Here is a 16088-nt window from a genome sequence, read left to right as displayed (position 1 = left end):
TTATTATTATTATTATTATTATTATTATTATTATTATTATTATTATTATTATAGCAAATCTTTGTAGAAACTGCATTTCAGATTAGAAAAATGGGAACAGAGAGAACCAAAATTGATAGCTCCTTCCATCCCAACTCTTCTCTCTAGGGCTATATCACCTTATATGCATCTCAGAAAGGATGTTATGTTATGATGTAGCATCCTTCAGTAAACATTGTGAGGAGAAAACATGGCTCCGTACTTCACCCTTCCCTCCAGTGCACTTAGAAGGATTATAAGTTGTAACTTAAATGTAGGGTGGTATAGCCCCATATAGGATTCAGAGTATCAGCACTGCTTTGCTTTGCTCTGGCTTTGTTATAGCAGCAAATACTTTAAATAGAAAAAGCCCTCTGCTGTAAACCTTTATCCAATTATGTCCCCACCACTGAAAGATCTCAGAAAGACTTGTCAACCCAGATGTAATTCTGTCACCTTCTTTCCCATTTCCTCTTTGACCTCTTCAGTGCTTAAGGCTCATATTAATTCTTCTAAATTGGACTTTTACTCAAATTAGCAATGTATATGTGTGCACACATTTTCTCTCTGTTTCTGTGTGCCTGGGGGGGGGATCCAGGGGACGAGGAGAGAAGTGACCAGCAGGATTATGGGTAGGATGGAAACTATCATAACAGTTTCAAGTACAATAGTTACTATAATATAAATGGTAATGATATAAAATTGTACATAGCAGTACTAGAACATTTAGACCATTCTCATATATCAATAAAGAAGTTGGGAGGGGGATTTTTTAAAAGAAAAACATTGAAACTCCATTGGTTTGTGTTTCAGTTGCCCTTTGGATATTCAAGAACTGACTAATAACAAACTGATCATTTAACATTAACAGAATGCAAAAGACAGATTAAGAGAAGTCTTATTGCAAAGCCCAGTTTTACAAGTGTTATGAGAACCAAGTGACAGTGAGACATCATTCACATTGTTACGAGGAATTTGCATCATAGGAGACAAAAGCAATAAAATGTGACTGTTGCAGCCATTCCAAGTATTCAGACAATTGTTAATTATGAGTGGCGCTGTGGTCTAAACCACTGATCCTTTTGGGCTTGCTGATCAGAAGGTCAGCGGTTTGAATCCGCCTGACAGGATGAGCTCCCATTGCTCTGTCCCAGCTTCTGCCAACATAGCAGTTTGAAAGCACACCAGTACTAGTAGATAAATAGGTACTGCTGCGACGGGAAGGTAAATAGTGGTTCCATGCGCTCTGGCTTCCATCATGGTGTTCTGTTGCGCCAGAAGTAGTTTAATCATGCTGGCCACATGACCTGGAAAGCTGTCTGTGAACAAATGCCGACTCCCTCGGCTTGAAGTGAGATGAGCGCTGCAACCCCATAGTCACCTTTGACTGGACTTAACTATCCAGGGGTCCTTTACCTTACCATTCTCATTAAGGTGTTTGGGGTTGCAGTCCTATTGTGCTGTTAGTAAAAATAAACATTCTAGAAGCTTTTTATGGCTGAATATCTGGGTAAAAATGCTTAAAATATAAACAAGCAGCATAAATATACCAACAAAAAGGATTGGATTTTGCAATCAGCAAATCTGTATTATATCAACATGTTTGGTACAGAAAGCCTTTTATAATCATTTCAGCTGTTAATGATTCTGCCATTGTGCATTCTAGGACTCTAAATGTATAATTAGAAGTACACGTATAGATTACTCAGATTGCTACATTATATAATCAGAAAGATACAATTGTAAAATGATCTATTTTAACACTTGCTTAGCCAACAACTGAAATTTTCTAAAACAAATTATTGTGCATAGTGATTTTTGCAATCCTAAAAATTATGTATAGATTTGTGTTTTTTAAAAGATTCATTTTATAGAGGATTTTGTGTACAATCTGGTTTTTCTGCTGATCTGTAACAACCTGGCCACAGAAAAATCCATATCTTGACAGTGAGTTACTCTTATAGGCATCTGTTTCCCACTTTATCTAGCATAATTAGATTTTAACTTTAACACATGGTTTCTTTAACACATGGTTTCCTGTGCATACAATGTGTAACTATTTGAAATGTGCCAATTGGATACTGTCAGTGTCCACCAAGGAAACTGGCTTCTTCTGGCAACAGGTGTACTGCTGCCAGGCTCAGCATGCCTAGAGGAGCAGCTCAGAAGACAAGAGAGCAGGCAACTGGAACAGCTGAGGAACAAGCTTTTAAAAATCCATTTAGCTTCTGCTTCTACTTACCTGCCAGGCCAATGGAAGCAGTGGAGAGTAGACCTATAGTAAAAAAATGTTTGGAGATTAGCTATAGCTGAGAAAATAACCTATACTGAAAGGAAAGTAAAAAACAGATGCCTTTTATGCCATCTGATGGCCATGCATTTCATATACACGCAGGTCCTGCTTTCCCAGTGCAATGCCTTCCTCTGAACAAGAAAATAATTTGTTAGGTCAGCATTATTCACATGACAAAGCTGGTGATTTCCATTACTTCCTATGGGAACATTTTTAATTTGTGATTTGTCCAATCTCAATCCCTCCCTGGTTTATGCCTGAAACTGCCACAGCCAATCAGCAAAACCAAACAAAAGAAAAGCTGATTTGTTCAATCTCTCTTGCTCCCTGATTTGTCTGATCTCTCTCCGTCCCTCCATGGTTTCTGCTCAGAATGGCTGCTGGCAACAAGCAGAGCATGAACAAGTAAGGAAGTGGGCAAGCTCCAGCTGTTCAGATATATTAATCAGCAGTTTGGGTATAACTCAAAATTTTGATAACAAGTGTTCCAATAGTGGGACCTGTGTGTACTAGTGAAAGGGGTCTACAAAATATGTTATCTGCTTCATCATTACAAATCTAGATGTTGTGACCATGTATACTTCTTGATAGTTGGATACTTCAGTTGGAGAAGATGACCTCATTGCGGACAGATGCTGCCCTGCAACCCTGGAAGAATAACATCAGAGAATCCTCCAGAAAAGTGAAAAGAGGGACAAATAGTATAGGGACATGAATACGTACCAGATATCTGGAGAGACTTCGGGGAGGGGTGTTATGATTATGTTTATTTGTCTAGTTATATTTTGTTATATGTATATGAAAACCAATAAAAAGTACTTATAGAAAAAGCAGTGGAGAAAGAGGCCTTTGATACAGTAGAATGGAGATTTTTCTTTTATGAACTGAAAGTATTTGGTTTTATACTCCAATTCTTAACTTGGATTTGCTGAAAGATGAGGAAGTGTGACCCTGTTGATTATATTGATGTGCTTCCAGAGGCAAGGCTTTTTGTGAACAAGGACATTGTTTTTCCTTTTGAGACTGTGGAACTAAAAGTTACCATCCATACCATGTCAAACTTTTGTGTTCATTTTATTTGATCACTCTATTTCCAGTCTATACCAGTGAGTGGATCATGCCAAGATGTGTTTGGAACAAAACAATTCACACTTTGCACCACATCCATCATATCTATCACTTCCCTTTTCCACTCATGTGTTTCCTGACCACGAATGCATGTATTTCATAGACCTTCATGTGCTTTAAAAAAAAATTAAAAATTGGAATGCTGGTATTTCAGAACTTTGACATTCTGATTGGCCACAGCCAGTTCTCCTTTTCTGACTGTACTTCATTTCTAATCACAATACTTTGTATTGTGTGATTGAAAAAGAGCCTATGTCTTCTGTACAATGACACATGCACACAATGTAACTGGCAAATACCTCCTTTTACTAAAAGTTGGAACATTTATTATGGTCATTCATTATAAAGTGCTAACAGAATTGCTGGAAACCTTAAATTGCAATTTTTCAAAAAATAAATAATAGAGCTGCAGAAATTTGTCCATGTACACTGTGCAAAGGTCTTTAGTAAAGAGATCTCTGCAACATTATAAAAGTAGTAACATGCCTGGCAGTAATGGAAAGAAACAAAATTGCATGGATAGTGTGATCAGGTGAGAGCAGAAGAGAAGAGCTGTGATTAAAGGATAGCTTTCTGGAATTGTCATTTACCCAAATCAAAACCATAGCCAAATAATCGTAAAGGGTAAAAGAGCAAAGAGGCATCCATACATAAAGTTATGGATGAAAGGAAGAAATATCGTGGGATGTTTGCAAAAGGATGACAAGATGGTGTGGATGCCATGAAAAAACCACAGGAAACAGAGGAAAACATTGCACAATGTCTTGTCTCAAAACACCATTGATGTTTCAGGGGCTTTCAACCATGGCAGCCTTCTGGTTAGGCCCTCTTGAGTTGGAACTGACTCCAGATGGTGGTGTTAGGCAATGATTGCTTGACCCCTTGCCAAATGTGCTTTGGGCTCCTGCAGCATTCTCTCATTTCTCCCATGCCATTATACGTTTAGATAAAAGTACTGGGAAAGGGTTTTGTAATTACAGAGTGAAACAGTTTAATAATTAGAGTGTGTAAATGGAAACTGCAGAGTTTAAAGTACCATAATCATAAATGATTCTAGCAAGTATATGTAGAACAGATGGAAGACCGAAACATATGGTGTGCCTGGTAATTGAGATGTAACCCATGGATGTGAAACCTGTAGCCTTCCAGATGACGTTAGCCTTGCCATCAGCCCCAGCCAGCATGGGCAATGATCAGAGATTGTGAAAGTTGTAGTTCAACATCATCTGGACGGCTAAATGTTCAGTTTGGGGGGTAGCAGTTGTGCATGGGTCCCTAGGTGTTTGAAGGTATAGGAGACAGAATGGATTGGAGAAATGTGATTGAGAGAAGAGAGCTACTAGCAATTCAAAGGAGTTCAGGTTCTAATTTTTTTTGAGAGTCCATACTCAAATAAGTAAGAGAGGTCAGTGCCCATATTCTCAAACAACCAAAAGAAGGGCTTCTATTTTCTGGTGATCTAGGATGAAGGCACTTCTAAAGGTGATTATTTTGAACCCCAAGATTGCTCTTCTCTCCATTTTTGCTGCGGATGCCCAGGACCTTACTCAAATGGATCTTCTTATCTGCCTTATCGTGGCAGCACAGCTTACCAATTCTAGACACTGGAGAACTTCAAATGCTGACTTGTTTGAAGTGTGGTTTATGCAAGCTTGGGACTTAATTTTAATAGAAAAGGCAACAACAACTTCAAGACCTGAGGAACAATGCTAAATCAAATATACAACATGGTTTGGTTTTTTTTGTATGCTTTGACAACAGAACATGACTACAGACCACCTACAGCTCATGAAGATTTATGGAAGGACACTTTTATTTGACGGGAAATATTTACATGATACTGAATTACTTTGAAATGAGACTGTGCTCTGGTGAGGGTGTGGGTCTTTATATCTTTTCTTACGTTGCTCAAACGGAAAAGTCATTTAAATAAACCCAGAACTTCCTACGTCTTTACCCTGCCCCCAGCATCAACCATGATGATCAGTCTCACTGGAGTCGATTTTCAGTCTCTAGCTCTACTGGCCAGTCAGCTGCAAGGTGTATATGCATGCATCCAGTCAGCAATCACTGTGCTGCTCACAGTTTTTTCAAGCAATTCCTTCTCTTGGAGAATGAGCTTTTAGCAATTTCCATTGAAAATAGCCTGAGAGGACATTCATCCCTCACCCAGAGTTTCCTTGTGATTGGCAACATTAGCCAATCAGAAGTCATCAGGACACAGCCATTTGCATGGCAGAGAGGTGCTTCTAACTGATGCCCCCCAACCAACCCTGTACTTGCTGTGAAACCTCAGCTTTCTCCAGTTCTTGTGTGCTGCCCCCTAATTGGGTCCTGACTCAGTCACACCTCCTTGGGCTATGGTGGAGCAAGAGCAAAGCTGGATTGCTCAGCTACCTCCAGAGAAGCAGGCAGCCAGAGGTATCGCAGCAAGGGGGAAATCCCTCTTGCTTTTACAATCCTCTTTGTAGCAAACCTTTTGAGTTCTCAATCAGGCTGGATGTTACACAAAAAGCGAGGGGACGCCGATGAAAAAACAGCAATAGCATGTTGCCACTTTCTGATGTGTCATTGGATATTTAGTTAGTTACATGCGTTTAAGAGGTCTCAAAGGAGGGGACATTGGTTTCTTGATCCTCTCCTTGATAATGAATATGTTGTCAGGCACATAATTTGCTGAGCTATTCCTCATTTCTGTAATGGATGTATATATTTTGTTTTGGTGTGCTCAATAAACATCACTTCTGTCTTGGAAAAGACCTGTGTGAGCCATTGAGTAAATCTGCCAACATGCATTGATAACATAATTTAATCCTAATACATGAGACTCTTGAAATATGTGTTTAGTAAAAGCATGGTTTTACTCAGGAGGTGCATCAAATATGGTAGGAGATTTCACATTAACATGCTGCTGAATCCAATTCTTGCTAGATGAGTGCGCTTTGGAAGGAGATATGCCCAGAGGTGTTTGACTTTTAGTTAATCAATAGAGGCAAAAGATAATGGAAGGATGTTGCAAAATTACTGTAGACTTTGAGTCTGATACACACTTTCTGAATCTTTATGAGGCTGGAATGGAGTACCAATCTAGTAGCAATTCAGCTCCAAAATCTTGGGTAGGTTTCTGCACTTGGCCAATGGTTGTTTGTCCACCCATGGTGTTAACTTGTTTTGGAAGGTGCTGAGTTGTTCAGTTCACATTGGGGGGGGAATAATTTTTGCTGTGAACATAGGGTCTACAGGAGAGCCATGGAGGGCAGCGATCCGTGCAAGAACTGTGAGATCCAGGAAGACTGACAAAGCTATAGTCCTACGGCAGAAGAATGGACCCCTTTGAGGAGGACATTCAACCATGTAGTTCTAATTCAACTATGTAGCTAGCAGGAGACAGTGCAAGGTTCCTGCTGGTGCAATAAGTTCCCCTGCCTTCCCTTTGCCCCCCCCCAATTGACTTGGAAGTGGGGAGAGTTAGGGAAACTCCCAGAACAGCACACAGGAAGGGAGGGACAGCTCTTTCTGTCAGGCAAACAGAAATGCTTGTGCTGTGTTCTGCCAAAGATGGAGAATGATGACCACTAAAGTCGCTCTTTAACAGGCTTTATTTACAGGCTGAGTTAAATAAGGAACAAAGCAAGAGGAAACGAACATCTTACAGCTCCATCTATGGTTGGAGAATCACTTTCCCTTTTTGGGCAAACAATGGGTTGAATCCTTATAGGTCTGCACTGAGATTCCTACTGCCCATAACTGGGCTTGCACGTTGGAAAATATCTGGGAATGCCGGTGACGCTTGGTAACCTGTGCTTGATGTCATCTTCCCATGACCTTGTCTGTAAGGTCAGAACAGTCAGAACAAATGGTGGACTATAAAGGGATGTGATGGTGAAGATCTTCACCTGCTACTCTATTCAGCACTGAGTTAATGTGTGGGGATCCAGCTTGCCAGGCCTCCAAAGGACACATGGTCCCATATCTCCCACGCTGTTGGTCAGATAGGCTTTCTAGAATAAGTGCTGATTCCAGCAAGCAGTGATTACCGTATTTTTTGCACCATAACACTCACTTTTTTCCTCCTAGAAAGTAAGGGGAAATGTCTGTGCGTGTTATGGAGCGAATGCCTGCGGGTGGCCGGGGGGATCTGCTGCAGTCGTGAGCAGAGGATCCATGGTTCCCCTTCCTTCCCTCCTCCGTGGTTACAAAGCATGGATCCACATGGATCCTCAGGATTTTTGCATTGGGCTACTCCAAACTCACTGTCAGATCACATGTCTGTGGCCACAGCATGAACCACAAAAATCATTCACCCACTGTTTCGTTTAGAATATTTTTTTCTTGTTTTCCTCCTCTAAAAATTATGTGCGTGTTATGGTCTGGTGCGTGTTATAGAGCGAAAAATACGGTAACTCTTACGGATCTCTACAAAGCTGTGCTAGTGTAACTTCTTGCAAGTGCTAGGTCCAGGCCTGTGCACCTCTGAGGACATTCAAAGGGAAAATTTGCAGAGCATCACATGTAGCTCTTTGTAATACAATGGTGTTCGGCATATGTCCAAATACAAGCTGATGGAATGTTTGTGGGGTTGGCAACCTAAGGCCCATGGGCCACAAGTGGCCCACAGGGGTTGTTTAACTGGCCCATGAGCTGCCCCTGAACTGAGCCGCCCACTTGGCGAGTCCCTGCGCGCTGCACTAAAGCAGCGTGGCGCGGGGACACGCTTCCATGGCGCCGGAAATGTGTCTACGCAGACGCCAAAAATCGCGTCTGCACCGACGCTGGAAATTGCACCTGTGCAGACACTGGAAATCGTGGGCGCGGAGGGATCTCCGCTGGAGTGAACCAGCCCAGGCGAGGTAAACCTTGCCAACCCCTGCCCTAAAGCAGTGGAAAGCTTTCTGCAGGTTTCTACCCCCAAACTGTCATTCATCAATACAAAACTGTATTTTATTTTGACAATTTATATACCACTTAATCTGCCGTCACCTCTAAGTGGTGTACAGAAGACGTAGTACAAAGGGTTGGACCCCAGCCACATGCAGCACAATTTTAGTTGGGAAATAGGATGGAAAGAAATGAAGAGAGAGAGATAAATAGGCAGTCATAAAGCAAAGGGTATCATGGAGTGAAGGAATCAGAGAGAGACCACACCTCTGTGCTAAAGCTCATTTCCCATTTTTGCTTCTTGTGCTTAGCTCTTAAACTTCGTAGCAGGGTTTCTGCTTGGTCTGGGGGCCTTTTGGATCTCAGCTTCCTGCCCTTTTATTTGTAGTTGTATAAATATTATATTTTTAAGGGGAATGGGGAATGCAATCAGACAAGATGTAATAAACCATAATAAAACAAAACCCTACTTTCTGTGTGTAGTTTTTTGATGGAGGGTGGCACACCTGGTCATCCAGATCAATCCCAGGTTCATTCATTCAAGCAAATAGATCCTCATATGGAGGCCATATATCTGAAAACTTTGCATATTTATTGCGCTTACAGAAGGTCACCACCTCAAGTTGCTAGCCAAGTCATGTATTTTGTCCTTTGTATGATGGTGGGTCAGGTGGACCTTTTTAAGTCATGAGTTAATTCTCCATGAGTTGGTAGAAAAGGATCCCCTGCCCCCCAGATTACTCGTAATTGTCTGATCTCTGTCACTGTGCATACTGGCATGCAGTTCTGGTCTATATCAGAAGTTGTCATTACAGAATTTCGTGGTGGTGGCGGAGAATGGTGAAGGATTGGATTACAAAATCTTTGCTGATATTTTGGCTAAGAGACTTAAAAAAGTGTTGATTGAAGAGATTCATAAGGACCATGCGGGCTTTCTGCCGGGAAGACATCTATCTGACAATCTGAGGAATGTAATCGATATTTTGGAAAAGCTAGAAGTGAATATAAACACTAAAGCAGTTTTGATATTTGTGGATGCGGAGAAAGCCTTTGACAATATATCTTGGAGTTTTATGAAAAAGAACTTACAGGGTATGGGGGTAGGCCAAGGTTTTGAAAACGGTATAGGTGCAGTATACTCTGAACAAAAGGCTAAATTAATTGTAAATAATGTGGTTACGGAACAATTTAAAATAGAAAAAGGGACACGACAGGGGTGCCCAATTTCCCCATTGCTTTTTATATCGGTCCTGGAGGTTTTGCTGAATATGATTAGAAGAGATCGGTTGGTTAAAGGTATACAGGTCAGAGCTAAACAGTATAAATTGAGAGCATTTGCAGATGATCTAGTTTTGACGCTACAGGAGCCAGAATCTAGTACTAAAAGAGTATTGGAATTAATTCAAGAATTTGGTCAGGTGGCAGGATTTAAATTAAATAAACTAAAAACTAAGGTTTTGGAGAAAAATTTAACACCGATGGAAAGAGAAGTTTCAGAATGAAACAGGTTTGATTGTGGTTAAGAAAGTGAAATACCTGGGGATTAACATGACAGCTAAAAATGGAAATCTGTTTAAAGATAATTATGAAAAATGCTGGACGGAAGTCAAAAAAGATTTAGAAATTTGGTCAAATCTGAAGCTTTCCTTGTTAGGTCGAATTGCTGTTATAAAGATGAATGTATTGCCAAGAATGTTATTTTTGTTTCAATCATTGCAAATTTTGGACAAAATGGATTGTTTCAAGAAGTGGCAGAGAGACATTTCTAGATTTGTCTGGCAGGGCAAGAAGCCCAGAATAAAATTTAAAATATTAACTGACGCAAAGGATAGAGGTGGATTTGCCCTGCCAGACCTTAAACTCTATTATGAATCAGTGGCGTTTTGCTGGCTGAAAGAATGGCTGCTTCTTGAGAACACAGACATTTTGGATTTAGAAGGCTTTAATAATGTTTTTGGGTGGCATGCATATTTGTAGTATGACAAGGTTAAAGCACATAAAGCATTTAAAAATCATATTGTCAGAAGAGCATTGTTTAATGTTTGGACAAGATATAAAGACTTGCTTGAAAATAAAACCCCAAGGTGGTTGTCACCGATGGAAGCAAAGGCTCAGAAAAAGCTCAATATGGAGGTCAAATGGCCGAAATATTGGGAAATTATGGAACAAGAAGGAGATAAATTGAAATTGCAGAGTTTCGAGAAATTAAAAAATAAAGTGAGAGATTGGCTTCACTATTATCAGATAATGGAGGCCTATAACCTGGATAAAAAAGTTGGTTTCCAGGTGGAAAAATCTAAACTGGAAACAGAACTGTTAGAACCTAAAACCAAGATTTTGTCAAAAATGTATAACTTGCTGTTGAAATGGAATACTCAGGATGAAACGGTTAAATCTGTTATGATTAAATGGGCACAAGATGTTGGACATAACATTATGTTTGTGGACTGGGAACAGTTGTGGACCACCGGAATGAAATTTACAGCATGTAATGCCTTGAGAGAAAATATTATGAAAATGATATATAGGTGGTACATGACCCCAGTCAAGCTTGCAAAAATTTATCATCTGCCCGATAACAAATGTTGGAAATGTAAAGAAACTGAAGGTACATTCTTTCACCTTTGGTGGACGTGCCCAAGGATTAAGGCTTTCTGGGAAATAATATATAATTGAAAAAGGTATTTAAGTATACCTTCTTGAAGAAACCAGAGGCCTTTCTCCTGGGCATGGTCGGCCAATTGGTGCCAAAGAAGGATAGAACTTTCTTTATGTATGCCACAACAGCAGCAAGAATAATTATCGCAAAGTATTGGAAGACACAAGATCTACCTACTTTGGAAGAATGGCAGATGAAGCTGATTGACTGTATGGGACTGGCAGAAATGACTAGCAGAATCCGTGACCAGGGAGAGGAGTCGGCAGAAGAAGACTGGAAAAAAATTAAGGACTATTTACAAAAATATTGTAAAATTAAGGAATGTTGAATGATGTTGGATTGAAATTAAGTGGTTTCAAGCTGTAACTATGATAAAATGGTTTTCTTTTTGTAAATAAGAATTTGAAGTTATAACAATCTAAGATGTTGGAGAGAAAATAAGGTGTTTCTTTTTTCTTTTTTTAAGCTGTAATGCTTTGAGATAAGGATTTGCTGTATAAATAATTTGAACTGGATATACAAGAAGGGGAGGTATGAGGAGGTCGGGGAAATAAGTTACGAGAAAATAAGCTGTGAAAGTTATGTGTTTTTAATGCTTTTATGTTTGCTTTTTTCTTTTTGTTTTGTAAAAATTGGACACTTTAATAAATATTTTCTAAAAAAAAAAAAAAGAGAATGGTGAAGGATTGTTGGGGAGAGTTGTAAAGACTTGCAAAGAAGAAACAGAAGACTGAAGTTGCAGGATTTTGGCAACTTTGGACTTTCGACCTGCTGAGAACTTGAAGCAAAGACTGAAAACCCTCTCAAGGCTCAGAGAGAGAACCCTTCTTGAAGCAACTGTATCGAGTGTGTGCATTTGTACTTACTAATTAAAACAACCTCCGATAGAGTTTGTCTGCTGCAGGAATTTTAATTGTTTTGCTGAACTTCTGACTGGGCAGTAAGCCAACTGATTATTGGGCACAAACTTCCAAAAGCCCTTTCCTTCCATTATTGTGTTAGATAGTGCCCTTAGCCAGTTATACTATCCCTCTGACAAGTTCCAAAGGACAGGGATACAGTTTGATAAGACACTGACATATTTCGATTTCAAATGAGTTACCAAGATCATGTTTGCGTGGCTGATTACGTGTCAAAAATCAGCCAAATAATATGGCATAATATTGCATGTACAGCATTCCAACACCACCACATGCCAGTGCTGGTTGCTGTGTTTGGGGTTTGACATATGCCTACTATTGCCTTAGGATATTGTTCAGAACCCATCAGTTTACTCAAAGGGCAGGGGTTTCTGAGGTGTGTGTCAGGGTCAAACAAAGCAGTTAGCAGGTGTTTTAGTGGTATATACAGCCATTCTGCAGCTGGTGGAAGAGAGCATGCCTCTTTTCATCTGGGAAAGTGGAGAAAGACATCATTTGCATCAATCACAGTTTAATTTCAATTGTTAATGGGAAATAGGAACCCCATAAAAAGGAGGGGAGAGAGTACCCAGCCTCTTTTGATTGTTTTCCTCTTTGTGGCTTCTATGCTGATCTAACTTTTTTTATATAAAAAAACCCCCAGAAAACCTTGTTATCACATCATTCACTTGTTGGAACAAGGAGTTTCTGTCAAATGACACCATTGCTTCCATACTGAAAAAAGTACCAGAGCTCTGAAATGCTTATGTACCAAGTTTAGGTTGGCTAAGAATAAAACACAAGAAGACACCTTCCTAGGGAAATGGTCTCCCTTTGTTTCATACATGAACACTAACAGAGATTGCAGATTTGGAGGATAAGGGCTGTTTTTTCCTTCTCTTTAGAGATTTCCACACCTGATGACAACAGGAACAGACTGCAGTAGAATTTGGTATGGTTGACTTTATGTACTGCTGCATGAAGGAGAGACGTGGAAATTGTAACCCAAGTTTTGAATATTGTTTATTGAGTTTGTACTTCCTTTGAAGAGGTTCATTCAAAATTATTATTTTTATTTAAAAACAACAGGGCTGTGCTTCCCTGTACCCCCCCCCCAAACCCTGCTGTGCTTCTATCCACATATCTATTCAATGGAGATGCCTTTCTCACTGTCCCCAGGCAAGAATTAGACAGGCATTCCTGGTTGATTGATGAGCAAAAGCCCCACCCCAAATTCTGCCTCTTCCCCACAGCTCCCTTTTGCCCCATGCTTGGCTCCACCCACTTAAACGCTTCTCACCTGCCTGCTGTTGCTTTCTGCAAGAACTCTAGCATTCTTATGAGAGGCGCTTGTCTACATTATGCAAGAGAAACTCCCTTCGCTCCCAGCATCGTCAAGAATTGAGACTGTGACTGTTAGTGCAAAGCTAATGCCCTATGGCACTGCCTACCCCTTTTCCTATTTTTGCTACTTGTGATATTGTTGTTTTCTTCTTCTGACCCTCCTGTATTCTTTTTGTAGGTGTGACACAGGCTGGGAAGAGGAATACTGCAAACAATGTGTGAGGATGCCAGACTGTAGCCATGGGACTTGCTGCTAACCCTGGCAATTCAGTTGCCGAAGTGGCTGGCCAAGCAGGTTCTATGACCAAGGTAGGCCACGCCACTTGGGACAGGGTGGGGACATCTTGAATAAAGTCAGGACAGGGAAAGGACACAGTGCTAAATGCTCAGCTGCCTTATACTGCCCACATGGCCTTGTAGCAAGCTCTCCAGCATTCACACAGGGTTCTTCCTTGATGCCGATATGTGTCAGAGCGATCCAACTGCAGTCCTTGGCAGTCCTGGACAGAGAATGTTCTGTCACCTGTTCTCAATTTGTAAGCTGGACTCTCAGCCGTGTGTGGAGTGCATCTTTCGTTAAGCTGCAGATATCAGGAAAGGGTCCCACATTGCAGAGGGGAACATTCCCAGTCGTGAGGTACCAATTGTCCAGTGTTTGTGTCTCTGCAGGGAGGTCACTGCTGCCCACTGTGCAGAAGATGCTGAAACAGGGAGTCTGGCTTCTGGCTGAGAACAGCAGGGGAATCAAGCTCTGCCACCTTCCCAGCATGCATCACCAGCACTCGGTCTGAGTCCAGGATAGTGTTCAACCTGAAATAAACACAGCAGCAGGGTAAGCTCTTATTTTGGAAAGATCAGAGAACTGAAAAGTGCTGCCCTCTCTTTTATCACAGTACCTCAAAGTGGGTAAAAGAGTACTCCCTTTCAGCTACTGCTGTAAATCTATAAGCACCTAACAGCTGTTAGGTGGCCATCCAGCCTCTTCCTATGAGGAATGCTATAGAAGTGATATTCTCTGCCTTGACTTTCTGACTGTTGAGGTCCCTTGCAACTGTGTGGCTCTGTGCATCTCTCAGGTGTCAACGAGTTTATTTATTTATTTTGGATGCAGAAGCCTTCAAGCATGTGAATAACAAAGCAATTTTGAAACAGCTTTGCTAACTTGTTTGTTGTGTGTAAGAACTAGACCTAAGCCTCACGTTTCTTATTTGTTACTCACTGATAATATAATTGAAGGCCTGCAAGATATAGCCTGCAACCCTGTGCAGCCTCTTACTAAGATGAAAAGCAGACCTGCTCTTCTGGGTATTTTGCAACATTCGTACAGAAGAGGTCAGGTTGTATACACACCACCGTTTGCTGTCTTACAAGTGATTGCTGTAAGTCACTCTGGGAGCCCTGTCAGCTAAATAACAGGAAAACGCTTCAGGTAAATAATACATCGATAGCCATGTTAAGTGATAATTATCTTTGACTACTATGAAGTCAGTTGCTGCATGAAATGGGATTCAAGCTACCTAACAGTGGGACATACCGTATTTTTCGCTCTATAAGACGCACTTTCCCCCCTCCAAAAATTAAGGGGAAATGTGTGTGCGTCTTATGGAGCAAATGCAGGCTCCATGGATTCAGCAATGCAAAGCCTGGAGAGCGAGAGGGGTCAGTGCGCACTGATCCCTCTTGCTCTCCTGGCTTCGCTTTGCTGGAGAGGTGCTGCGCAGCTTTCCCTCTCTGTGCAGCGCCCCTTCAGCAAAGCGGGAGAAGAAATGGAAGGGTCTCCACTTCTGCCGCTTCGCTGAAGGGGGCGCTGTGCAGAGAGGGAGAGAATGCTTTTTTCTTGTTCTCCCCCTCTAAAACTAGGTGCGTCTTATGGTCGGGTGTGTCCTATAGAGCGAAAAATACTGTAATTTGACTAAAATTAAGGAAAGCTAGGAGCAAGACTTGTGGATTTCATTAAAGCTCTCTTTCCTCCAAGCACTGATACTAATTAATACTTCCTGAAGCACTTCAGATTTGTAAATCAAAAGGCATGTAGTTGTGACATCCCTGCATCTGCCACCCACTGTGGATAGTTATCATCTGTTCAGAGAGCTGGGTGTGCAAGCAAAAGTGCATTAGGTAAATAAAGTTGAGGCAAGGTGATTCTGTGATGCCTGAGCGTTGCTGCTTGAAAGCTGGAGAACAGGCTAAATGAGAAACAAAAAGGCACCTGTGAGCAATAGTCAGTACAGTTTTGTCTGCGAATCGCTGGCGGATGGTCTGTTGGAGTAATCTGTCTGTCTTCTGATCCACGCTTGCTGTGGCTTCATCAATGCACAGAACCTGTCAATGAGACAAAATGAAAACACTTAGAAGAGTGTTGCTGATGAACACAACTCTTGGTCCTGCTTATTAATACAACACATTTAATTTAATCGGGCACTGTGGAATCTAACCGTTGTAAGAACTCGAGAGCCATGCTGGGAAGCCCACAAACAGGGCATGAAAGCAAGAGGCCTTTCCAGTGTTTCTTGGCCCCCAGCAACTGGTATTCAGTGTTATACTGAAAAAGGACATTGTCCACTGTTGCCCCTAGACTCTGTAATGCTGTATCTTTTTGCACAAGATTTTCCTGATCCATAAGGCTGAATGCTATACCATTGGTATGTTTGTATAGCATTTTTAGCTCTGCGTCATTATATTGCTCTGGTTTTGTACCTTTGTACTCCTAGAAGTATGATAGTGCTTCTTTAGTTTCTAAAAATATTAAGCAATTTAGAAATGCTTTTAATTAAAGAAATAAAACACTGCCTCTGAACCAGGAGGTGCGATTTAGTTAATAAATTGTTAGCCACTAACTGTCCTGTCCTACATTGATTTGTCTAAACTG

General features: G+C 41.0%; 2 protein-coding genes across 13 annotated transcripts in view; one reads left to right on the top strand and one right to left on the bottom strand.

Moving 5' to 3' along the window:
• The window catches only part of LOC308583772 (zinc finger protein 318-like), a 29588-nt gene extending 14798 nt beyond the window's left edge, over window positions 1–14790 (top strand). The window contains exons 7-9 of one of the 3 annotated variants that reach the window (XR_014006407.1): window positions 12781–12827; window positions 13398–13528; window positions 13889–14790. The gene's annotated coding sequence lies outside the window, so the exon portion shown is untranslated. Of the gene's footprint in view, window positions 1–2873; window positions 5361–12780; window positions 12828–13397; window positions 13529–13888 lie in introns of those variants that run through there. The other 2 variants (XM_081188068.1, XM_081188067.1) reach the window with 2 other exon arrangements.
• The window catches only part of ABCC10 (ATP binding cassette subfamily C member 10), a 30884-nt gene continuing 27677 nt past the window's right edge, over window positions 12882–16088 (bottom strand). For 8 of the 10 annotated variants that reach the window (XM_081188055.1, XM_081188053.1, XM_081188050.1 and 5 more), the window contains exon 21: window positions 12882–15541. In XM_081188055.1, coding sequence (XP_081044181.1) covers window positions 15227–15541 — 315 coding nt within the window. In that variant the 3' untranslated portion in view covers window positions 12882–15226. The remainder of the gene's footprint in view (window positions 15542–16088) is intronic. The other 2 variants (XM_081188057.1, XM_081188049.1) reach the window with 1 other exon arrangement.

The sequence above is a fragment of the Podarcis bocagei genome (assembly GCF_964188305.1).
Source record: "Podarcis bocagei genome assembly, chromosome: 3".
In the NCBI taxonomy this organism is placed as follows: domain Eukaryota; kingdom Metazoa; phylum Chordata; class Lepidosauria; order Squamata; family Lacertidae; genus Podarcis; species Podarcis bocagei.
This window is presented reverse-complemented; position numbering and strand designations above follow the sequence as displayed.